Source organism: Emydura macquarii, unplaced genomic scaffold (assembly GCF_026122565.2).
Source record: "Emydura macquarii macquarii isolate MOO-44397 ecotype Brisbane River unplaced genomic scaffold, CSIRO-AGI_Emac_v2 contig_3348, whole genome shotgun sequence".
NCBI lineage: Eukaryota > Metazoa > Chordata > Testudines > Chelidae > Emydura > Emydura macquarii.
The window spans coordinates 2,481,814-2,506,382 of NW_027133485.1; the positions used below are offsets into that span (position 1 = coordinate 2,481,814).

The 24,569-nt window shown below is 59.1% G+C and overlaps 2 protein-coding genes and 1 long non-coding RNA gene across 6 annotated transcripts in view; all 3 read right to left on the reverse strand.

Moving 5' to 3' along the window:
- Nucleotides 1-7,921, reverse strand: part of THRAP3 (thyroid hormone receptor associated protein 3) — a 62,737-nt gene extending 54,816 nt beyond the window's left edge. Inside the window, exon 1 of one of the 2 annotated variants that reach the window (XM_067533862.1) lies at nt 7,798-7,921. The gene's annotated coding sequence lies outside the window, so the exon portion shown is untranslated. The remainder of the gene's footprint in view (nt 1-7,797) is intronic. The other variant, XM_067533860.1, reaches the window with a different exon arrangement.
- Nucleotides 7,922-8,346: 425 nt separating this feature from the next.
- On the reverse strand, nt 8,347-10,070 carry LOC137143868 (uncharacterized). Its single transcript, XR_010917289.1, has 2 exons — nt 9,960-10,070; nt 8,347-8,851 (listed from the first exon to the last, which is right to left on the reverse strand). It is a non-coding gene; the product is annotated as an uncharacterized lncRNA (long non-coding RNA).
- A 5,072-nt stretch (nt 10,071-15,142) lies between these two features.
- MAP7D1 (MAP7 domain containing 1) overlaps nt 15,143-24,569 on the reverse strand; it is a 33,735-nt gene continuing 24,308 nt past the window's right edge. Inside the window, exons 6-18 of one of the 3 annotated variants that reach the window (XM_067533733.1) lie at nt 24,057-24,167; nt 21,103-21,213; nt 20,742-20,887; nt 20,110-20,246; nt 19,681-19,952; nt 19,201-19,384; nt 18,773-18,908; nt 18,063-18,167; nt 17,568-17,621; nt 17,170-17,233; nt 16,669-16,783; nt 16,298-16,479; nt 15,143-15,966 (exon numbers count right to left, since the gene is read on the reverse strand). In XM_067533733.1, the coding sequence (XP_067389834.1) occupies nt 15,956-15,966; nt 16,298-16,479; nt 16,669-16,783; nt 17,170-17,233; nt 17,568-17,621; nt 18,063-18,167; nt 18,773-18,908; nt 19,201-19,384; nt 19,681-19,952; nt 20,110-20,246; nt 20,742-20,887; nt 21,103-21,213; nt 24,057-24,167 (1,628 nt within the window). In that variant the 3' untranslated portion in view covers nt 15,143-15,955. Of the gene's footprint in view, nt 15,967-16,297; nt 16,480-16,668; nt 16,784-17,169; nt 17,234-17,567; nt 17,622-18,062; nt 18,168-18,772; nt 18,909-19,200; nt 19,385-19,680; nt 19,953-20,109; nt 20,247-20,741; nt 20,888-21,090; nt 21,214-24,056; nt 24,168-24,569 lie in introns of all 3 variants that reach the window. The other 2 variants (XM_067533731.1, XM_067533734.1) reach the window with 2 other exon arrangements.

Genomic DNA, 24,569 nt, shown 5'->3' on the forward strand with positions numbered 1-24,569 from the left:
TCATTATAAGCAACAATGTACATTTGCTGGGATAAGAAAGACAGAATACTGAGTTTAAGTCATTCATCCCATACTCCCAACAAAGCACTAAAAAGTTTCAAATATTCAATTGCATCAGCACAGCAGTTTAGATATAAAGCCCTAAGTCAGTAAGTGATCACATCTATGACACTATACAAACAAACAATAAATGAAGCTAGTTGCCAATTTATTTTATAATTATTGCCCCCACATAGGAACTGATTCCATTAATAACAGATCTAATTCCCTTGGGGGCAGAATTTAAACATCAGAAACAAGGAGCAGAAAAGCTATGCTTCCATGTTCACAATAGGAAACCCAGAGGCCTATTCATTAAGCTTAGTTTCTGCTGGGAGAAGAGCAAAACTACTAAGGTGAAATACAAATGAGAACGAGCTTGACACACACTCTGGAAACTACAGCTCCTCTCTCCTTATATCCAATACTTTCTTACAGCCACATTTCTACTAGAAATCACAACAGAATGATCGAAGTGGTTGGGAACCAGGGCTGCCAACTGACACATGTGGGAGCAGGAAGAGACCATGTTGGTCCTCTGAACATCCCCCTTCTCAGAAGTAGTGAGGACCCTTCGAAATGACCAGGAGCAATTCTAACTTTTGTTGTTGTTGTTAAATACAACCAGAGACAGGCCGAGTGTCCTATGTGGAATGGGTAGAGATGGCTGGACAGAGGGAGGGTTGTTATGGAGCAACAAGTGGAGAGAAACTGCACTGTAACTTCTGATAAGTTTGTTGTTTTTCCTGTATGCTTGTCTTATCATTTAAGTCCTTATCTTCAGGGCCCTGCTTTCTATGTCTGTACAGCTTTGCACAAGGGGGTCCCCAACTTTGGTTGGGGCTTATAGGTACTTTCAAGAACACAAATATTTCCCTCTTCCTCTTACAGCAACAGTGCACTGTGTGATGGGCGTTGTGGTTTGAGGATACACTAGCGCTGTGGTAATGAAAACTGAAGGGTGATCATTATTATAGTGAACAAATTCTAAAATTTTCCTGTCAGACCAGGTACCAGTTAATCTCTCTTTATACTGCCATGAGACTATACAATGCTGAAACTTTAAATGGGATATGCAAATTAGCCACAGCATGATACAAAACAAGGTCCTAGCAAACTTGTAGACAGCTACAAAAGAGCTGAAATCAAAATGCACGCTACTAGCTGGTACACAAGCCTAAGGGGAAAACCCACACGCACACCTGACTCATTACATGGGAGAGCCAGAATGGAACTTCATTCTCAGAAGGTGTTCCTGAGAACAATTCCAGAAACTGCAAATCATCCCTTCACAATGCTGCATTATTCTAGGATAAAATTACATGGCTCTATTCACACTGACCAGAACGGTCAGTACATCATAAATTATTTACTACGAAGCCTGCATATTCTCTCATATTTGAAGAGGCCTGAATTTTTCTGAACCTGTTCATTTTGAAAGAAAAGAAAAGGTCAGTGAAAGACTGATAAGAAAACAAATGTTGTCTCACTGAGATTAATGTACTCCGCCCATCACTACCCACTACTTCAGTGTTCTCTCAACTGCCATTGTGTGCTTTAAAACAGCAGCTTTGGGTTACCATGGTGTGAAACAATGTAAGCATGCATCTCATGCCAGCTAAAAAGTAACCCCATGTTGTTATCACTGTTCATAACTCCAACATCACAAAGTGAAACGAAGTAGAAATTCAAAGCTTCCTCAAGTCTAGTGGCAGTGATCACCTTCATTACCCTGCCCCTCTTTTTCAGATGCAATAATGCTCTTCACCAAAGGAGAGAATCCAGAAAGACATTGCTCAGCATAAGAGACCCAGGGAGTTAAAATGAAGTAGTCACCCAGAGAACCTTCAAAATGGCAGCTATTTCTCTCCAGCCACCACTTCAGAGCAGTAAAAAAAACTGACATAGTAGGCCAAGATAAGCTCCTCTAGTCACTTAAACGTGCTTACATCCTCATTCAGGGATCTGCCATCAAAATGTACAGACCAGCTTCTAAATCACCCCTACATGGCTGCTGAGTGGTGAGACCAGTCAGTCTATCTTTGCTGAAAGAGGGACTCTAGCAATACGTTTTTCTAAGTATGCAGCATGTTTGAAGGACACACATACTGATCACAAGGAGCGCTACACCATGGCTGTAATGGCTACAATTAACTCATGAGACACTGTGAACACAGCTATCTTCCAAATATTTTCCAGGGAGTCACAGTAGCTTTTGAAACCTAATGCCATTAATCTCTCAGATACACATCTGTCAATGCCAACAGACCTACACTAGTCTATATAAAAGTAAAGCAAAAATATTTTCTCTCACACATAACAACCTGACGGTCACCACCATAATTAATGTTGAAACAAAAGAGTTAGATGATCTCACACGTTTTCTGTGCCAGGCAGCTACTATGTAACACACGCAGCTATTAAAAACAGCTCAAAATAAATAATCTTTTCCAGCTACAGAAAAGCATTAAAAAGCTATATGGCTGCTTAAACAATTACCAAGTTCTGAAAAGCCAAACTGTCATTCTGTAAAGACAAAACCAGAAGATCTGAAAATCCAGCAACTGGCCACTATTATTTTACACAGCTGGTTGTGTGAGTGCACAAGGAATGCCATGGCCAAAAACACCCTCTTAATCTGTTCACTTAGACACTTACATGGCCTCCAACAGCATGCTTTCTTTTCCATTACATAAAATGAGCCAAATCAGTCTCTGATGTGAATGGGTGCAACTACATTAACTTAAGCAGAGTTGCACCTGCTTTATGACAGTGGCAAATTTCACATTTTATCTTCTACTAACACCCTTGACAGACTGACCACATTACAGGATATCCACCCACTTCTTTATCCAGTTACCCGATTTCAAAACACCTGACTGGTAACAAACCTATAGAATACAGCTCTAATTTAACCTGAAAGGCTGACTCCTTGATTTTAAAATGGAATTTGTAAAACTATTTGAATTAACCAAGCTGGATTATAATGATGAGTCTCAATGGCCTTTGTGCCCACCCAACTGGTACTAAAGCACTATAATACAGGCTATGCACATTTCATTTAGAAACACCAATATCACAGAGTAGCTCCACTAAAGCAAAGCAATTTTAAAAAAGTTAGCAAGGGGCCTACTTCACCATATAGGCAAGGCTGCCATCTGGCATGTTTAAATTTGGTTCTCAAGTTCCCAAAACCGGCAGTGTGTACAGCTCAGGGAGGAGGACAACGCCTGACGCACTACTCAAGCAATCCTCCTTATTCTACACAATGCTTATCATCACAGAATGGGTTACCAAAATGTGGGGACTGTCAAGAACAGGGCAGAGATGCAAAGGGAGGTAGGGGATGTAAAGTAATTTAGAGATAAGGGTGATTTTGAAGGTAAGATGAGCAGAAATTGCACATCATATCTCAGCATGAACATGGACAGGACTTCTAAGAGCAGATAACCATTTGAGTAAAGTACAGAGCACCACATTTGGCCACACAACATTAGAACTTGTATCTAATAGCTGCCAATGCACGGCAAGCCACTGACTACCAGATAGCTTGTATAATTTGCCACTACTCAGGAGCACATGAAGCATCAAATATTTTAAAAAGGCACAAGATGAGTAGTGATATATGCCCATATTTACAGGATCAGATTTGGTCTCCTTACAGAGAGTTGGATGGTGAATAAAAGCACAGGGCTACGGACAGGAGGAGAGACAGCTTGGCAAAATGTTTCTGCACTGTCATTCTGCCTTCAGAAAAACAATTATCCATTCCTCAAGCTTGCTATTCCTTCCTAGTTCCCAGGGCTACCAGGAAATCACTTTGGGTACCCGGCACACCAGTTTGGGCACTCCAGTTAGCATGTAATAAGACCTTCTGCATCTTCACTGTTTTTTGCATGCTGTACAGCAATGCAGTGGAACAATCACTTTGCCTCCTCCTGCAGAGAGAAACCCAGGATGAAGATAGAGCTATATAATACCACAACTATCAGTCCAAAGCTTTAGAACATTCTCCCCTCAGTGCAAGGAGAATTACTCCTCATAGCTTAATGACACGTTCTTAACCTTAAAGGACCAGAAAAGATTTGTTGAGAGATAAATAAATACAGTGATTCTAGATGTTAAAACTATCAGTGTGATTCAAAAACTGACCAAGGTCACTGAGTCCCTCTGCTTTAAGACAATAGTCTCATAACCAGAAGCATCTATAATAGCAGTATCCAAAGCTTTTTGAGACACCTCTTTTTTCCTTGGCTCTCAGCAGTGTCTTCTGTACCTGATAAAAAGAGACCAGCACTATCTTTCGTACTACTGTAGATATCCTGGAACAGGAAGAAAAACAGTTTCCAAGGAAAGCTAAACTATGCCAAGGCACCAGAAACTGCTTGAAGTATTCTGTGCCTCAAAATATGCATTTCATATGACTCTCCAAAATAACTGCCTTGCTTCACATCCCTTTCAGCTGACCTTAGAGCAGGTGACAATGCCCTTCATTACTCAGCCCTTTCCTCACACTGCTTTGCTTTCTCCCAGTGGATCAGTTCTTGCCTGTTCTCTCTCAGGTATCACTAAGGTACCTTATCATTGTGATAGCTAAGCACTAGATCACAGAAAGAAGACCCTAGATTCCTTCAACAAATTCTGAATGGCTAAGATTTATAAGCCAACAGTGGAGAAATGCACCCTTTTCCTGGACTGCAAAAAGGGTCAGAATTCAAAGCAACACATAGGAGAAACAGAAGACGGTCTCTCCTGACAGCAGTATCTGACTGATGAGATGGCTGTAGACATACACAGCATGCCTTAACATGATAATGTGCATACTATCTTACTAAGTACATATATTATGCTTATCACCAGAAGCATGCACACTAGCTCCCTGATTTTGGTGCCACAGGGAAGGGAAAAAAAGTAACTGCCTTTGCCGAACAATAATGTGAGATTTGATTATCATGTGAGGAAAAGCACATCAGAGCAGCACAGGCATTGCATCTGCTATTGTGACTCAATACTCACTCCCAAAAGCACTGTTTTGGCACTCCCACAAAAGCAGCAGCAAAATGAGGCAGAGGACTCTGTCCACGCTTTTAATTATTTAAGTTAGTATACAACACCCATCACTGTAGTGTTTTAGCACTGGAACAAATTGTTCAATATCTGAAGTGAGCAAACTGTTGTAGTTTGATAATCTATTATGTCAGAAAGTACTTTGCTCCTTGTTCTATTCAGAGAGTTTGCCCATGTTTCTCCCTGAGTAGAAACAGTTTTCCTGGGGCATATCAAAAGATTTATGTTGGAACATTTGTTTCCTACCCCTGCAGTAGGCTAGTGAGATATGCTGCTATACAAAGCAGTGGTGAACCTCATGCTCCTGAGCCTATAAACAGTTATTATCTGGGCACAGGCAGATAAGATACCCCATAAGAAAGGTTCACTGAGGTGGTGTGAACCTTCAGTACCTGCCACATTCAGAGCAGCACTCCTTCTGATCTTACCTAGCAGAGTGGCTGTCACATCACCCTCAATTTAAGGGAACACTGGGGTACTTGGCAGAAAGCAAAAGTGAGGACAAAGCCCATATTAGGCACTTCTCAGTGAAGAATGGACTTAAATATATATATAATTTATTATATTTAGAGAAAGGGTGAAGGTATTAGCCTCACCAGACTCAGCTTCAGGAAGCATCAAGTTCCAGGTCTAAATTATACGAGCAAGCCCAGTTACACAGGATTCTAGCCTGGTTTATATTTTTACAGATTACATTAAATACATCTGCCAAATTAAACCTTATAGTCACTGTGAAATCAAACTTTAAATCTTTTGCTTTTAGAAATGGCAAAGTTGGATAGTCAGACAGCCTAGTGACAATATACTCAACTGCTGGACTCCAACTCAGTGTTTTAGATCATTCCATACCCGCAATAACACTGACTAGAAGGGGACCAGATTTCATTTTTGAGCAAATCATAACAATGTGATGTCCCCTTGTGGGTTATTAAAAATTATCCTAAATAGTCTTAGATAAAAGTCTAGTCCATTTTAGTCCTCCTATACAGAAATGAGTGTGATCATGAGACAGAGTCATTTAGAGTAAAATTCCAATGCAATTATCACATTCTCTGCAGTTTTACAGATCCTTGACTTCTAAACACGGTGGGGAAAATTCAAAGGATAAATATTTGGCATAATTACATCCTGCTTCAGCAACTGAATTTAGTATATATTATTGAATACCAGAGTCCAAACAACAGGTTATATGCAGTGTTGCAGCCATGTCAGTCCCAATGTTAGAGAGAAGGCGGGTGAGGTAGTATATTCTATTGGACCAACTGCTGTTGACAAGAGAGACTAGCTTTTACAGAAGACCAGAGGAAGAGCTCTGTGTAGCTCAAAAGCCTGTCACTCTCACCAACAGTAGTGGTTCAATAAAAGATATTACCTCACCCACCTTGTCTCCCTAAACAATAGGTTATTAAATTATTCCGAGGAACCCCATTGTCTCAAGAGACTGGAAGTGCAATACACAGCATTTCACATCCATGTCACCAGGAGTCCTTTACCAGGTGTTCAAAACAGTGTCTCTAGCACAAGGAGGTCTAACCTTATTGTGGCCTTTAGACTATACAGCAGCGTAAGTGTCAAATATTATAAGGTTATGTTGGCACTGGCTATAAACGTTATCCTGAGATGTTTGGAGGGATACAGGCAAAGGGAGACATCTTCTAGGAAAGTGGTTTCGTTGCCTTTTTTGGGCTCAGGACCAATTTGCAAACACTGATGGCCTGTCAGGACCCAGTGAAGAGGCTGGAGGGGGAGCAGGTTGCCCTTTGGGGAGGGGGGCCACCCGTGGGCTGAGAAACGCTGGTCTAGACCAATTCATGCCCCATCAACACTGGCCGAGTAAACGGTGTTTGAACACGAGCCACGTGACAAACGTTAAAAAGGGGGTACACACGGGTGCTCGGGCTTGCCCTCTCGGCCGAAGAAGGCAGCCGTCCGCCTCTCCAGGAGTCACAGCTACACACCGGTCACCCTGGGGACAGCTAAAGCGATAGGCTTCCTCGGGCCCAACCTACGCCTGAAGTTTGTGCGCAGATGCCGTTACAGCAGCGAACGGGACCAGCGGCGTGTGCACGGGCGTGCAACGCAGGGCTGCACCATACCCTGGGGCTGCTGCTGCTGGCCATCTCCCGTCAGGGGGGAGAGATCCGCCCCCCCCCGGGCCTCCTGGGAAGGGGGAGGCTGAGACGCTGCCGCTCGGGCCGCCCCAGCCCGCCACCTCCGCCCCAGCCCGCCGCGGCCGCTTGCAGCCCCCCCAGCGATTTTACCTCGTCCCCAGTGCACGGGGGGGCCGCCCCACTTGGAGCGTGACCCCCCCCCGGTCACGGATGCAGGCGGAGCCCGGCCGCGGAGCCCGTCCCAGCCGCGAGCTGCCAGGCCCCGGCCCGGGCCCAGCACAGCGGCCGGCTGACGCAGCGCGGGCGAAGCCGCGTGCGCAGGGCGGGCCGGGCCGGGCCCCAGGCCGGCAGCTCGCGGTTGGGCCGGGACCTGCGAGCCGCGGGGGAGGGGGCCGCTCTGAGGCGGGGGCGAGGGCCCGAGCTGCCGACACGAGGCGCCTGGCGCCGGGCAGCCGCCCGGGAAGGGGGCTCGCTTCGGGCCGGGATCGGCGGGGCTCGCCCCTCAGGGCCGGCCCGCGCGAGGCTCGGCCTTGACGACGGGGACATGGGGGGGGGGGGGAGGCTGGGCCCGGTCACTCACCGGCTCCGGCTCAACCAGCGGCCTCCGTCCGCTGCTGCTACCGCCGCCTGGCCTGGCCTCGCCTACGCGTCACGCCGCCTCACGCAGGACACGGCGACGGCGCCCCACTCCCCTCCCGCGCGCGCGCCCGCACACGCGCGCGCTGGCTGCTGGGAGACGCGGTGCCCGAGCGGCCCCCGCCCATTGGCCGCCGCGGCGGAAGGGACTACAACTCCCGGCAGGACCCGCGCGAGAGCCTGCCTCCTCCGCAGCACGCACGGCACGTAGGACGGAGGGGGTGGTGCTTCTGGTGGGGGTCAAAGGTGCCTTAACAGAGGGTGGGGCTAGGTGGGGGAGGGGGATGTTAAACCCCCTCTGTGGGGCTGGGGCTGGGGCTGGATGGGGGGGGTTTAAACCCCCCTAAGTGGGGCTGGATGGGGAATGGAGTGGATGGGGGTGTTAAACCCCCTAAGTGGGGATATGGCCAGGGAAGGGAAGAGGGGGGTGGCTAACCCGTGTGACTACTCTGGATCCTGAATGGGGCAGGGAGAAAGATTTTAAAACAATCTCTTCTCAGTGGCCAGCCGTCTGAGGTGCTGCTTAGCACCGGTGTGATGAAAAGCCTTCAGAGCGAAGTGCGGCTTGTCCCTTTGAAGCCAGAACTGCACCGTCTCTTACCTCTGACACACCCGAGAGCACGTTCTGTTTGAGTGTATCGGCAACCACTAAATGTGACCGGGAAGGGCTCGTTGTGCAGGGGCCTGAGCCCTTGGACTTGGGAAGATTCACTACTAGAGAATAGGCCATCCACCCGCTATGAATGGATTTGGCGGCTCAGTGAGTGGTCCAGACCCTCCTGCAGGGCACGGAGAGCCATGGAATCATGGATGTTAGAGGGAGAAGATCCAGAAGTCTATACTCTGCTTCTGGCCCGTGCAGGGTTAAATTCATTCCCCATGTGATAGAGAAGGAAATGTCAGGCCACAAGACATGATCCGGCCTTTCCACCAGGGGTTTGCGATGCGCCACGCGGCGCAGGGCACCTTCACCGAAGCTGGGAGGAAGCCATGCCAATCTGGAAAGGAAGCCACAGAGGAGGTTAAAAGGGAAAGAGCTAGTTCACATGAAGCAGTCGGCTGCAGAAAACACAGGCAGTCTTTTGCCAAAGTCCAATGAGTAAGCAGTTTCAGTACAGGCCTGCGCTGAGCAGCTGTGGCTGACTTTGTGCAGACGCTGCTTCTTTGTTTAGGGTCCTCCTCAGCCCTTTCTGCAGCCATCCCTGCACTAAAATAGGACAAAACAAGAAACCCAAATTATGGGTTGGCATTAGCCATGGCTGGAAGACAGGATACTAGGCTAGGTGGACCTTTGGTCTGACCCAATATGACCGTTCTTATGTTCTTGCAGCCTAAACATTCATGTGTTGATGTAGGCAGCTTTCACAACAGGCACTGGGAATGTGCAAAGTGGCCTAGTGAGGGGCAAATTCCCGGGACTGGAGTCCGGCTAGGAGGCTGGGTGAGAGCAGAGGATAGTGAGTCTGGACTCTCATGTTCTGTTCCTGACTCCTCACTGTGTGGCTTTGGGCAGGTCTCTTTGTCTCAGTTTTCTCACCATAGAGATAGCAGTAACGGAGCACTTCCCCTTAGCAGGGCTGTGAGGGTTAGTTTGTAAAGGGCTGCCCAGGCTTCTTCCCAAATCTAGGTCTGCAAAACCAGGCTGGGAATCTCCTGAGAACTGACTCACGGTTTTTCAGCCTTCAGGTTCCTGCCTCTGCCTGAAACTGGAAATCAGGCCATTTTGCCTGATGTTTTGGAAACTGAGCAAGTATGTATTTATAGTTCAGTTCTAGCCTTGGGCGGCAACTGGAGGGGCTGGGCTTGTTCCAAGCCACCTCTCCCCTCCCAAAGCTGTGAAGTTCCCCATGCAGGTGCCTACTCCTAGTGATGCCTTTGCTGCATGCTGCAGTTTTAAGAACTGTCCCTATGGCTTTCAGGAAGTCTGGCTCTGGGGGCAGCAGGGCATTGCCTTCTGCAGGGGCAGGGAGCTGGGGGGGCAGCACAAGGGGTGTGGAACTCCTGCCTTCCTTTCCAAAAAGCAGCTGGTTTCAGAAGCAATTAAGCAAACAGCCACTGTTGCTCACAGGCCCCAAGCCAGAGGAGCCTGGATTGTTTTCCACTGACCTCTGAAATTAACCAGGGCTGCTGGTATGAGTCACAGGACCCCAAACTATCAGCTGGGGGAAAACAGCTGGGAGTTGCCTCCCCTCCTAGGCCTGCTGGCAGTGAGGGATGGTCCCTGTCAGAAAGCTGCCCTGGGACAGGGGCACCACAGCAGCAGGAGCCCAAGCAGTTGTTTCTTTCTTCATAAGCCTTGTAGCCTGGAAAGATGTGTGGCCACCGCAGGGCCCCGCTGCTGCCCCACTGAGCTGCTCCTATGCTGTGCCATGCACCTGAGTCACGACGCTTTCCTGGCTGGCCTGCAGGGGGTTTTATGTCTGGCGAGCAGAACAAGGTCTGGGTTCAGGATTCTGCCATTGACTCACCATCAGGGCCTGGGCAAGACTCTTCATCTCGTTGTCCCTCAGGTTTCTTACCTGTCCGATGGGGATAAGAATGACTTGCCTTCTTCAAGGGGGAAGGGCATGAGGCTGGATTCCTGTGTGTGTGTGTGTGTAGACAGGGGAAGGGGCTGAATGTTATTTCTGTGATTAGTCATGCTGAAGGGCAGCTGTAATGTTCCCATAGCAAACAACAAAATAAACAAAGGCCCAGCACAGCTCAGCTGATGCCGATTTCCAGCTGGACTCCAGTTGGTGCCTGAAATCTCAGGAGCATGCCTAGTACCTGCTCAGCTGCCCCAGCACTCCCTTTACAGACAGCTGTGGGGCTAAGTGGAGCTTCAGGGGAGTTTTGCTGGGAGCCAGGACCCGGTTAATTTATTGCCCAGTTGAGCATTCACCCGGTAAAACCCAGCTATGTGCACTGAGGGCTCAAGCCAGCCAAGGGCAAGTCTGGCACTGGCTGCAGCAGACTTGGATTGGGCCCATTGGTGCGTCGCTGCCCAGCCTGCTTTGCGCAGATATTGCAGGATCCAGCTAACTGCAGCAGAGCCAGCTGTCCAAGCATTACCTGTCCCTTCCCTGGGCAGCCAGAGCAGCCAGGCCCTTCCTAGGGACAAGCCAACAGGCAGGTGCAGAAGCGAAGGACAAGTTGTGGGAAACCATTGACGATCCCTGAGTTGACTGTGAGCCGTGCACTGCACTTAATGCTGCTCCGCCCCTGGAGCCAGTGCCTGGGTTGTTCCCCTCCCTTCACTGGACTGACACACCCAACTGATCCCTGGTATTTATGTGTGAAAGGAAAATCTGGGGCTTTCCGCACTCACAGGCTTCCTGGCTTTGCCGAGCATGGCAGGGCTTGCCAGCACAGCTGGTGGGTTTTTCCACCTGCAGAGGGGATTGTTTTAATTCCTCAAAGAGCTGCGGGAAGCCCGTGCGCCGTCGTCATCAGGGCTGGATTGGTGACGTGGTGCTAAAATCAAGACCTCAAATGTCTTCATGTAGCACGGCAATAACTCACCTCCCAGCCTTCTCCCCAAGATCCAGCATAACACCTGCTGTGTCCTCTGTCGGGACAGAACTAACAGGACTTCCCAGAGGCACAGTGGAGGGCATTGGAGTACATGCCATGGTTCAATTCCCTACTCTGCCACTGACTCCGTGTGTGACCCTGGGCAAGTCACCAGCCTCTCTGTGCCTCACTTCCCCAGCTATCGCCCAGCCCTTGTCTGTGTTGTCGATTTAGGTTCTAAGCCCTTTGAGGCAAGGGCTGTCTCTGTGTCTGGGCAGCACCTAGCGCAATGGGGCCCTGATCTCAGCTGGGGCCTCACTCTAGGTGCTGTTTATACACTGAATATTCAGTCATTTGCAGTCCCCTTAGAAAGCGTCGTTCCTGGGTGTAAAGCAGCCTGCGGGGCTGTGCCAAGGTCTAACAACAGTCCTGGTTTTGTCCCATGGCTGCAGAAGTGGTAACGGGTCCCTTCACCTCGGCAGGTCTCTTAGAACGTGTGCGAACTCCTGCCGCTGGCCAAGCTGCTCCGCCTGGCATTTAGCTGTGACACCCCGAGTTCCTGTTGCACACTCGAAAGCATCTCTCACCCCCAGGAGTTGGGCCAATAAAAGACGTGTCCGATAAAACCCGTCATTGGCCCATGGTTCCTGCCCCACCTGCTACTCGCGGGGCCGGGGGGGGAGTTCAGCTCGCCGCACTGTCCCTGCCAGCAGCTTCCCGGAGCAGCAGCATTGGGCCCGAGCCAGGCCAGCACTGCTCCTTGCTCTGCCAACAGGATTGGTCTGAGTGATGGGAGAACCCCCCCTCCCTTCCTGTGACGTGGATGGGCCATTTGATCTAGACAGATGCCGGAGCGGAGCAGGCCCAGCTGAGAGAGCAACCCTGAGCCGGGCGCCGGAGCAATCCCTGCTGCAATGGCTAAAATCAGACACCCAAAGGAAGTCTGCAACGCTGGAGACTTAATGCAGGCCCCTGGGGACCCGCTCCCAGGTCGGGGCAGCGCTGCCCCCCGGGGAGCAGCAGAGCAGCGCTCTTGGGGCACCTCAGACAAGCGTTGGGAGCGTAGGTGCCTTGCTGCGGAAGTCAGAGCCTTGGCACTCCGCTGGTCACCTCCCTGCCTGGCTCTGTGGGGCAGGGGTGCATCATATGACCCACAGGGTGGGCCTGGGCAAGAACTTCCTCCCCCGAGGGCACCATTGATCTTTGTGACCCGCCACCTTCCTCTCCGGCCTGTGCAGGCACATGCATGCAGTTTGCTAGAGAGGATCAAACATGCGGCCCCCTGGCAAGGAGCTGCCGGGCGCTCCGGCCTTTTAAGAAACAACCTAGGGCTGGTAGGAGCTGACTGGGAAGGTCAGATTCCAGCTGCCAGAGCTGGGAATGGATCCTGGCTTCCGCTGGGTCTGCGTCCGCTCCTAAGGCACCTGGGCTGGCTTCGGACAGCGGGGCCCTGCCCTGGGAGACACTGCCGCTGCTTTTGAGCGTGAGCAGCGCAGGAGCCTGGGCACCAGGAGAGCTGGACTTTGTGTGCTTGACTTTGCCATGCTGTGTGACACTGGACCCTCTCCGTGCCTCAGTTTCCACCCCCCCCCCCCAATGGGGGCATGGCCCGCTGAATGGAAGGGACTCGCTCTTCTGGTATTATTAGCAGCACTGTTGCTGTAGCGTTAGACTGCAGCCGAACCTGTCCTGGCTCTGCTCCTGGCATCGCATCAGCAGAGCCAGCACCAGCCGTGCCCGTTCCTGCCGCATTCCAGCCCAATGACACGCAGAAAGAACGCGCCTGCAGGCCCCTTTCCGGTCCGCGGCCAGCTCGAGGGGTGGGCAGGGGAGGAAGCCTGTGGGAGCCCTGCCAGGGCCAGCCAGGCTGACCTTCATCTGCTGATTTCCCAGGGAACATGGTGGAAGTGCCAGGAGGGGACCGAAAATAGCGTCCCAGGGGTCATCGACATACTAGACGGGAACAACAGCTGAGCAGCCAGCTAGAAGGGGAGGGGCAGGGTGGGGGCAGGGCGGAGGGCTTAGGAAGTAGACGTAACCCTTGGAGAAAATCTGCTCCTCGGAGGGAGCAGTGGGCTCACGGGGCCCCAGCCAGGCTGCTGACCCCACAGCCCCCCACTCTGAGATGCGATGGGGACGGGTGGGCTCCCCCGCCAGGAGCCACAGCTGGGCACAAATGACTGCGCCTCAGCATCTCCGTGATTCACACACCCCCTGGCCCTGAAAGCTCCCTTTCTCCGCTTGCATGGTCCAGGCAGGGAGGCAGCGACACAGGGCAGAGGCTGAAGGTGAAACCTCCCCACGGCCTCGCAGCACTGCTATTAGTTTTACTGGCACTGGCGTAGCTCCGAGACGCTGGGCGCTGCACGGCCACACACCGAGAGAGTCCTTGCCCCGAAGAGCTTACACCGGCGGTAATGTATGTAGCACGTAGCGGAGGCGTCTGCCCAGCCCAAGGCTGCCTGGTCTGCCCCTCAGAATCCCCAAACCACACAAAGGCAGGAGCGAGGTCATGCTGTCTACGGTGCATCTCCACCCACTGCGTTCGCCACGTTCCCGCTAATCCAAGGGACCTTCACTATAACCGACAGACCTTGCAGCTAAGAGGAAGGTCTGGATAACAGAGGCTTCCTAGGACTGGCTGGGCTGTGCCCGCAGACCCACTACGCTGGCGGTTGGCCCAGACCTGCCGGGTATTTGCAATAAACTTTCCGTCATAAAGAACTACCGGACTCCCATCTCTAGCCCTGGGACTGCCGGGCTGGTCGCAGGCAGTTGCTCACGGTGGTGGGAGAAATACAAGCAACTTGGTCGTTATTGAAAGTTTGTGTTTTGTGAAAAATTCAAGTATCAGAAAACTATCTGCCTCCCCTCCCCCCTTTGATTGAAAGCCCATGTTTACGGTTTAAAGGGACATTTAGGGGCTTTCAGGTGGATGGAGAATCTCAGGAAGGTTTTTCAGTAACTGTGACTGTTTAAAAAAAAAATTCACAAAAACAAAAAATTGGGTCGGGGCGAATTCTGCGAAAGGGACGCAGCTGCACACGGCGGGCCTGCCTCATCAGCGGCTGGGTCCAGCAGCTCCGGCTGGATGGATCTCCAGGGGCCTGCTCTGCTCCTCTGAGGCATCTCCTGGGCTCAGTGGAGTTGTACCAGGGCTGTGACCCAGGATCCTGTAGCTAACTTCATGCACCTCCAGGCACCAGCGCATGTTGGCAACTGCCCAGGAGAGAAGACGGGGCCTGCTGAGATCCAGCCTCCCCGTCAGCAGAGAAGGAAGAGCAGAAAAGTTGCTGCCATCTCCTGGCCTGCAGCGGTAACGTGTCAGGAAAGCTCAGTTCCTGCAGCAAAATCTCTCACAGACAAAAAGATTAAAGAGCCATTAGCCGCCCCATCCTCCGTAAGTTACGCTGGGTTTGCTGAGCCCAGATTTTGCTCCCAGCGAGGTGATCCCGGGGGGCCAGGGTTAGCATCTCCCTGCTCAGGTTCCAGGAGGAACTGCTGTGCCTGGAGAGCCCAGCTCGAAGGGAGGGGAACAAAGGGTGAGGGGCTGGGACAGGCCCCGCTGACCCTTGTCTCCCTTTGCTGGGCCCAACGCGGCAGGGATGGGCCGTGTGCATTTGTCTTCAGCGTTGGGTCGGGGCGCCGGCGTCGTATTAAGAGACTGCTGAGCCCTCCCCTCCGTCCAGGCGGCTCCGCAGCCGTCCCCCCATGGTGCAGAGTGGGACGCAGCCGCAGCGAGGGGCCAGGAGCGGCTGGCAGGAGCTGAGTGCACAGAGAGAGGCAGAGGCGGGGCGGCTCTTCCGTTTTATTGTTTGAGAAGGTTGTTCAGAGGCATAACACTGTCACAACGCCGCCCAGCCAGGCGGCCGCAGCCCCACAGCCCCTCCCACACGCACAGCGCCGAGACCCGCGCCCGCGGCGGCCAAGGAGCGTGGCACGTTGTACAGCGGCAGTTGTCAGAGGGGCACCGAGCCAGCGCGCAACACACACACACACACACACACACACACGCAGGGGCTGGCTGGGACCGGCCATGGGAGGTTAAAGGAGATCGCCCGAGACCCATGAACACAGCCGGCCTGTGCCAGTGGGACAGACCTAGCCCCCGGGGCTCCCGCACACACTGCCATCCAGCCCCCTGCACCCGCCACCCTTGCGGCCCAGGCCACAAGCCGGGCCTGGCCTGCTGCACGGAGAGAGCTGGGCCTGGCTGCCGGCTCTGGTGTCACACGGAGCTTTATTTACATTATTCACATACACGGTACCCAGCAAGTTAAATAACTACATGATTACACCACACGGCGGGGGCGGCGCGGCTGGGAATTGCGGGGGGGCGTCAGTCTGATAAGGTGCATGTTAAAAACGAACAAAAAGAGAAACCAAGAGTCCCTGGGGCTGGCGGGCGGGCGAGTCCCACCCCGCCCCGGCCCCCCGCCCTGCCCAGTTCATCCTCTTCGGGGGGTGCTAGGTGGGGGCGACGTGGTTTTACTTCTGGTAACAGCTACAGTTCGGTGAGACAGTCCGGAATTGGCACTTCTTCTCTTTGCCCCCGTGCCGGGGCAGCCGCGGCGCGGGCGCTCGGCCCGGAGAGACGCCCCTGCCCCTCACAGCACTTCTGCAGGCAGAGGGCGAGACAACGGGGAGCCAGGTTAAGCCGGGGCGGCTCACGGACGCCGCTTGCCAGCCTGGCCGGCGAGGAGAGCCGGGCCCAGCGTCCACCGGCCCAGACAGCGCCCACGGGGGGAGGCCCAGCAGGACAGCCCGGACGCAAGGGGCCACGGCGCCGCCCAGGTTTGCTGCAGGCCAATGCTGTCCCTCTGCTGCTCCGGGGCTTTGCCAGGGCCAAGCCGAGCCCACCCCCACCCTGCTGGGCCTCTAACCCGCCACCGCCGAGCCACGCGCCCCACGCCCCTGCAGCGGCGTCAAACGGCAGGGGAGGCTCCTACCTGTGACCTGGGGGGGCTTGACGACGGCCTTCTTGAGGAAGGGCTCCTCCTCCCGGAAGATGAGGGGGTCAGCGCTGCCCCCGCTGTGCTGCGAGAGCTCCAGGACGCCCTGCAGGGCCTGGCCCGCCTCCTTGCCGGACTGCAAACCATTCACCAGGGGCGCCGCCTCCTTGCTGGGGGGGCTGCAGTGACACACGGGGGAATCGGGGTTCACAGATCCCAGCCCCAAACCCCCTTGCTCCAACCCTCAGGGGCTGCCGAGCTGCAGCCACCCCTGGCCCCGGGGCTGGGCGCTCCCAGCCGCCCTGGCCCCCAGCGTGGGCCCAGCTCCCCTGCCCTGCCCTGCCCGGCGCCTCCCCCCCGGCACATACCTTGGCTGCGGCCCCTCGGGCCCCGGGCTCCGCACACCCTGGCTCTCGGTGCTGGGCGTCGCCGACTCGGGGAGCTCCTCTTCCTTCGCCAGCGGCCCTGCTCGCTTCCCGCAGCCTGAGGCCCAGAGCAGAGACGGCTCAGCCCCCCCACGGACCGGCCCCCAGGAGTGGGGGTGGGGAAGGGGCATGTGCAGGCCCAGTGGAGAATGGGTGTCCCACACAGGCCTGGCCCGGGAGCCCTGCTGTGTGCGGGTCTGGGGGGGTCTCACAGGGCCAGCGGGCTAGGCTGGGTCAGGGGAGGGCCCGGCCGGATTGGCCTGGTGGGGAGGGATCTGGGGAGGGGGCTGCCTGGGCTGGGGGCAGAGGGTGTCACCTGGAAGGGTGAGGATGGGGCCGAGGGGTGCGGCCGGAGGGGCAGGGGGTGGGTTGGGGCTCTCTCATGCGAGCTGGGGGGGGTGGGAGGGGTGCAGCTTTGCAGAGCCCCGGGGCCCTTGCGTTTACCTGGGCTGGCGTCAGCTTCCTGGCTGGGGTCTTTCCCATTCACCATTTTCTTCTCGTCCTTCTTCTGCGGGGGGAAGGAGCGCTGAACGGGCGGGGGCAAGGAAAACGCCCTGCAGCCAGGACCCCATGCTGGGGGGGGGAGCCCCCCAACTCCTCCAGCCCCAGCCCAGGGTGTGAGCCCGAGGTTGCTGGGACACAGGCCAGTCTGGCAGCCCGCACGGGACGCAGACCTCCACAGCCCCGGCCCCCGCCCTCTCCCCTCCCGCCCCGCCCGGGCAGCCGCCAGCCCCGTCCCACCGAAGAACCAGGAAGGGCTGGGCCCAGAATCTCCCCCCAGGCCTGTTACCGCGGCTCCCGAAGGGCGGGCAGCCCCCCACGCCGCACCGACAGGCCCCCACCTTGGCGTCAGCCACGTCCGACTTGCGCGTCCTCTTCATGATCTCCTCTAGCCGCTGCGGAGCGAGAAGGGGAGTCAGTCCCACCCCTCGCCTGACGCCCCACACCTGCCCCAGCTGGGCCCGGGCAGGCCGGGTCCAAGCCTGCTTGGCTGACCCAACGCGGGCTTCAGGGGCAGCTGCCCCCCTGCGCCAGACACCCGTGGGGAAAGCAGGGCAGGGGGCCCTGGACAACCAGCTGCCCCTCTCCGGCAGGGGCTCTCCCCCTCCCAGCCGCCAGCTCTGTCCCCAGCTGCTCCCCATCCCCACGGCTCTGCCTTGCCCTACTGCCCCCCACCTTACCCCACTGTGCCTGGACCCACCTGGCCTCCCCTCTCACCGCCCCCTGCCCTGCCCTGCCCTGCGCTGCGCTCCACCGCCACCCTGCCCCACTTCCCCATCCCGTCTCCGTCCCCACCTGCCCCACACCAGGCCCCCCCTGCACTCCCCCCACCTCACCTTCTTCCTCTCCAGCCGCTCCTGCTCCTCCCTCTGGAAATGCTTCTCCCGTTCCAGCCGCTGCTTCTCGGCCTCCTGGCGCGCCCGGGCCTCTGCCTCCTCCCGCTGCGGGACAGGGGGGAGCCAGCCCCCGGGGTCAGCACGCAGCCAAGGGCCCTGCCCCGCCGGGAGAGGGGGCGTCTTCCTCCGCGGGGCCTCGCCCGCCCTCCCGTGTCTTGGAGTGGGCGTCTCGGGTCTGCGTGCAGGGCGCGGGCGCAGCTCTGGCTCTGCCGCGGGACCTCACAGGGCCGCACGGCCGGCAGCCGCTCGGGCCGGGCCGGGTACAAGGGCTGCGGGCCGGGAGTGAGGGGCACCGGCAGCGCCGAGCGGGGAGCGCAGGCCGGGACAGAAACCCCAGCTCTCCACGGCGCCTGGCCCGGCTCGGCCCAGCCTCCCGTCGGGAAGGGCCAGGCGTCGCCGGCTGCCACGTGGCAGTTCCAGGCCCCCCACGCTGCTCTCCAGGGCGAGGTGGCAGGGCACGTTCGTGGCTCCCGCCCACGCTGGGGGCTCAGGGATCCTTGGCCAAGACCCAGAGTCGCCCCCGCTCACCCCCTGCCACCACAGACCCTACGGCGCCACCCTGTGCCCGTCCTGTCCCTCCCCTTCCCCCAGCCCCACATCCTGCTTCACTCCCCATGCGCCCACCTCCCGCCCCAGCCGGGCACCCGCACCTGCTTCTGCAGCCTCTCCGTCTCCTGCTGCTCGGCTCGGGCCCTCTCCTCGGCCTGGCACTCCTCCTGGCGGAGCCGCTCCTCCTCCAGCCGCCGGGCCTCGGCCTCCCGCTCGGCCTGCTCCTCCCTCTGGCGCCTACGGCACAGGGCCCCCTCAGTCCTCCTGCCCGCCGGCCCCCCACAGGCCTGTGGGACGGCGCGGGGCTCCCCAGGGAGCTGGGTGGGGCCGGCAGCCCGGGCACAGGGCCCTGCTGCTCCAGGGTCAGCCCCCGGGGACGGTCGGCACCCCCGAGGGTCAGGCTCCAGTGGCACCTCTTGGGCCCCCGGCAGGGTGTGGGGGCCCCCGGCTGTAGGATGAGCTTCGCCTCCCCGTCCCGGCAGGCAGAGACGAGCCGCCCCCCCCCGCCCTACGGGGCCAGGCCACTCACCTCTCCCCCTCCTCCTGCTCCCGGCGCGCCTGCTCCTCACGCTCCCGCTGCTCGCGGGCTTGCCGGCGTTTCTCTGACAGGAGCCGGGCGGCTTCTTCTCGATCCGTGGTGCCCGCCGTGGGTTTGCCCGAAGGCGGGGCAGGAGCTGGCGTGGGGCTGGCAGTGCCCGGGGGGGCAGCAGCACCTGCAGAACGCGCACAGCCTCACCGACAAGTTCAACACACACACACACACACACACACACAAAACGTCCCCAGGGGCAGTGAGAGAACCCAGGAGTCCTGGCTCCCGGCCCCACGGCGTGGCAGGGCCGTTCCCGAGCAGGGAGGTGTGAGGCTGTTGGATGCAGGAAGACCTGAGCCCGCGTCCAGATGCCCGCGGCTCGGTGCTGGACCGGAAGCCACTTCCCACCCTGACAGCATGGGGGACCGGTGGGGGGCGCTGGGGGACGCGGCTGGAGAAGGGTGCGTGTTCTCAGACCTGGGGGCTGCTCGGCGGGCCCGGGGGGCGTGGGGACGTCAGGCAGGGCCGGGGAGGCTGCTCCCCTCTCCTCTTCCTCCTCCTTCCGCTCGCGCGCCTTCGGCTGGCTCTCACGCTCCTTGCGCTCCTCCTTGGCCCGGGGCCGCCCCTTGGGGGAGGAGTGGGCGCTGCGGGGCAGTGGCGGCTTGTGGGGGGAGCCGAGGCCCGGGCTGGGGGAAGCCGGCCGGTGCTTGGGGGTGGCAGGCGACAAGGGCCGGTTCTTTGGCCCCGGGCTGTAAACGAAGAGGAACAAGGCATCAAGGGGAACTGAGGAGCCCCCAGCGTGAGCCGGCCCCCCAGGCAGCCAGCGGCCCCAGCGCTCGGCTGTGGAGCGGCTAACGGCGCCCAGGCTTGGGGGGGGGGGGTCACCGACAGCCGTGGGCTCCTGACCTGCTGTCCACGGCCGGGCGGGGGAGTCTGGGCTGGCTGCCGGGCAGGGGCGGCTGCTTCTTGAGGCCCCGCTCGCGGGACAGGGCACTGCGCTCCTTGGCGTTCTCCCGCTCCTTGTCCTTCTTCTCCTTCTTCTTCTGCGCGGGGGGAAGGAGAGAAACGGGCTGAACCGTCACGAGGGGCTGGGCGGCCTGGGCGGCTCGGGGCATGCGAATCTCGCACAGCCCCCTGGCTGTCATCCCCCAGCACAGATGGGAAACCGAGGCACAGAGACCTGCCCAGGGCCTGGGAGCAGCTCAGGACTGGGGTGTCTCTGTGGGGCACAGCCTGAATGCCGGCCCTGAGACCCGCTCCCCCCAGGGGCAAGGCCTGCTCTGCAGGGGAGACCAAGGGCCAGCCGGTCCCTCGAGGGGTGGCTGGGTCCTGGCGGGTGGCAGGCGTCTGCCCAGAACGTGACGTGATCCATTCCGGCTGGCTCTGCGCTCTGGTCAGCGCCCGGCCCAGGCCAGCCCGCAGCAGGGCCCTGCCTGGCAAACCATCCCGGACGGGTCGGGGGGCGATGGGCTCGGTTCCCGCCCCCACTCTGGAGCTGTGCTCAGGGCGAGCCGCGTCCGGGGACAGGCAGCACTCACGGGCGAGGACTCGGCTCTCCGGCGCGGCGGCGTGTCCGAGCTGCTGGCCACCCCCCGGCGGCGCTCCCAGCAGCGGTGCTGCAGGCGGTGGTTGTTGCAGGGGCTGAGGGGGCTGGTGGAGGCGGAGCGGGGGCACACCGGCACGGCTGGGGGCAGAGAGCACACAGGGTCAGGGGGCTGCAGGGCGGGAGGGGCCGGGGGGACCCTAGCACGTGGGGCGTGTCCAGGGGAACGGAGGCGACCCCAGGATGGGTGGGAGCAGGGGGCCTGCGGGGGCTGCGGCCAGCGCCACGGCTTTGGCTCTCCCTTGTGCCACGCGTCCCCGGCTGCCCCACGGGGCCCGGCTCACCCGGCTCCTTGCCTTTGCCGGCCAGCATCACGGCGCTCCGGCTGCGGGCCAGGAAGGAGAGGGTGGGCGTCATGAGCCGGTCCACGATGCTGCTCTCCCAGGGGCTCAGCTGCAAGCTCCGGTCTGGCCAAAAAACAGAGGCTTGGGGTGACCTTAGATCCTCCCGGGGCCCAGGCGCGCCCCTGCCTTCAGGCCGTGCCCACGCTGGCGCCGGCCGGCTCAACGCTCGCCCCTTCCCCGCCCTCCCTGTTCCCTGGCCTCCTTGCTGCCTGCCAGTCCCACGCCTCAGCAAGCGACGCCCCACGCCCTCCTCCCACCCCTGGGCCCAGGTTCCGGCCGGCCTGGATCGGGGCCCCCGGACACCTGCCCACGCCCCTCGGTGGCAGTCCCGGCTTCAAGGCCTTTGGATGGGCTCAGCTGGGCCGGACCCCTCCCAGCGTCCCACTCGCTAGCGCCCTGGGGAGCTGCTCTCCCCGGCCCCAGCCCGTCAGCCCGGCTGAAGCCATTCCGGGGGGGCTCAGCCGGGCACCCCACAGACACCCCCCCCCCGTGGCTCGGGAAGGGAGGGGGAGCCCCGGCAGGCCGGCTGTGGAGGGAATCGCACTCCAGGGGACAGCTTGGGCGAGGCGCCGCCAGGCCCAGCCGGTGCAAGGAGCTGGGGTCACCGTCACCAGCCAGGCCGGTCTCAGCAGCGGGCCAAGGACTCAGCCCGGCATGCAGCCCTCGCCCCTGCAGCACTGGGGCCCCTCCAGGCCAGGCTGGGGTAGCTGGTGCCGCTGCTGCCCGGTTCGCCCCTCGCCGGCACCTTCCCCAGCACGGCGCTCGCCTGGGGGAAGCCCCAGGGAAGTGGGGGACAGACGGGCAGCCAGGGACGGACAGATGCACAGGTAGAGGAGCCCAACTGGCAAAGGTGCCGCCAGGATGGCAGTGGGGCAGGCAGCGCCCAGCCAACTCCCCAGAGCATTCATCCCCCAGGCCTCTGCGCAGACCGACACCGTGCCCGAGCAGCGCTGGCTCTGGGCCCAGACCCACGGCTTGCACCAGCCGGGCTGTGGGGCAGGGGGCACCGGCCTTGGCTCCCCACGGACCCTGGGCCCAGCTCCTGGCTCCTCAGAGTGCAGGGGGAACCTCCCAGCTGCATTTCCTGCCCCAGCTGCCCCTGGACGGCCAACGCTCTCCCTGCGACGGCTCCGCAGGGCGGGCACGGCAGCTCCAAGAGCCTCCCCCTCCCCCACCCCCGTCCTGGGCCCGGCTGGGATCCATCTGTCCCTGCACCACAACCACCGCCCCCCCAAACCAGCTTCAGACACCGGCCAGACCCCCTCCCGGGAATCCCTTCTCATGGGGGGGGGGGAACAGGAGCAAACCCCCTCCAGGCCAGGGACACGAGTGACTGAGCCAGAGAGGGAAGGGGGGGCACCAGACAAGGACCCCCTGCGTTCTCTGCCCCAGGCCCGGCTAACACAGCCCCACGGCTCCCGGGGGTCAGGCTCTGGGTTCAGCCCATCGCAGACAGTAAGTCCTGAACGCAGGGGTCAGCTGCACCTGTCCCACTGCGCCCCGACACCCAGACCCTGCCCCACGCCCCACCAGGCTGCTGCAGCTGCCGCTTGCGCCCGGACCCACAGGCCTGGAGGGCGGCCCGGCCCGGCGCAGGTGTGCCCGCAGGAGGGGGGCAGAGCCAGGTCCCCTCAGACCAGCCGAGCCAGCCCTGCCCCCCCATCAGCTGCCCGGGCTATTTATACCTCCGCTGGGCTGCAAACTCCCATCTCTAGGCAACCAGGCAAACAGAGCAGCCGCTCAGGGGCTTATAAATAGCCTGGGGGCTGCGGCACGGGGCCGGGCACGGGGCAAGCTCCCTGCAGAGCCAGGCGGGCAGCAGCCCTCCTGAGCAGAGCCGCCGTGCCTGGGAGCCCGTATGGAGGGGCATGGCCCAGGCCAGCTCCCAGGCCCCGTCCCGTCCCGCCAGACCCCTGTGGCAGGGGTGGAGCCGGACCACGAGCTAGCCCCTCCCAAACGAGCACTGTGGTTCCCCCCCGCCCCATAGCTGATGGAGTCCAGCCGTGAGCCCAGCACACTGTGCCCCGTCCCCGGGGTCACACATGCATGCAACCCTGTGCGCCCTGGGGGGTTCCCTCCCTGCTGCGTCCCCCATGCCTGTCACACTAACAGAGGCGGTACGAGCAGCCCACCTGCTCGCCCCCCAGCCTGAGGGGCACCAAGGACCCCAGTACACCTGGGACCAGCCCCGCGCAGCTTCCCCAGGGCTCCCGCTGACGACGGGGGGCAGTGCCCGAACAGGGCCTCAGTGCCCACCGAACGTCTCCCCGAGAACCAGCCCGTCCCCGCCGGGATGGAGGCTGCGCTCAGCCAGCGGCGACACAGAGACCCTCGCCGGGGAGCCATGCCCGGGGGCACGGACTCTCGCTCACAGGCCGAGCGCCACCCGCACAGCTCCGCGCTGCCAGGCCAGGCCAACGCCCCCGACGGCTCTGCCTCCCTCGGCCCACGGGGAGCGGCCAGGCCCAGGGGCTCTCCAGTCCGCAGCGAGCTCCAGCCTGACGCCAGTGGGGGGGTCACAGGCCCTGAGGCTGCTGGAGGCGCCTCCGCGGCACTGGGCACATCTCGCCGTGCTCCCGGCCTGCCCCCTGCGGCTGGGGAAGGTGCACCTGGAACCTCCAGGGCCCCTCCCAGAGCAAGGGGGGCAGGTAATGCCAGGGCAGGGCGCTTCGCCCAGCAGGCGAGGCGATGCCCGCGGGCTCCAGTCTCTCCCTGCAAGAGAAATCAGCAAACGGCTTCTCCCCTCGTTGCGGGCGGCGCATTGCGAGGGCAAGGAAGGGCGGTGGGGGGGGGGCACTCCCTGGCACTCAAGGGGGCACCTCCCTAGTGCTGGGCTGGGGTCAGCTCCCTCAGCTGCTTCTCCCCGCTGGCCCCATGCACTGGTGGGAAAGGCAAAGGTCTCTTACTTCTACTGGGAGAGTTCCAGAGAGTGGCGGAGGATTTGGACAGCCGCTTGTTGAGTATAGAGTCCACGTGTTTGGGGAGGTTTACAGCGGACACCGAGCACCGGCTCGCACCTAAAGGAGGGAAAAGACACAAGGGCATTAGGGTCACAGCGGCTGGCAGCCGGGGGTCCCTTGCATGCAGCACTGGGCTCCCCTCGGGTGCCAGGACGGAGCTGGCCTCGGCTGGGGATACGGGCACGGGGCGGCGCAGGGGCTCCGGGAGGAAGTCTGGACTGCAGGTGCGGAGAGGCAGCGCCGGAGCAGCTCAGCGCAGACGGGAGACGGAGCCCTGGGCCAGGGAGCGGCACGCAGGGGGCAGGGGGACAGCTGCTGGAATCCACTGAGAGCTGGCACCTGCTGGACCCTCTGCCCAGGGTAAGCACCCGCTGGAGGGAGCTCTGAACATCACGTGCTCCATGGCGCTCTGGCTTCCTGGGGCGGGACGGCCCGTGAGTGGTTCTGCGCATCGGGCAG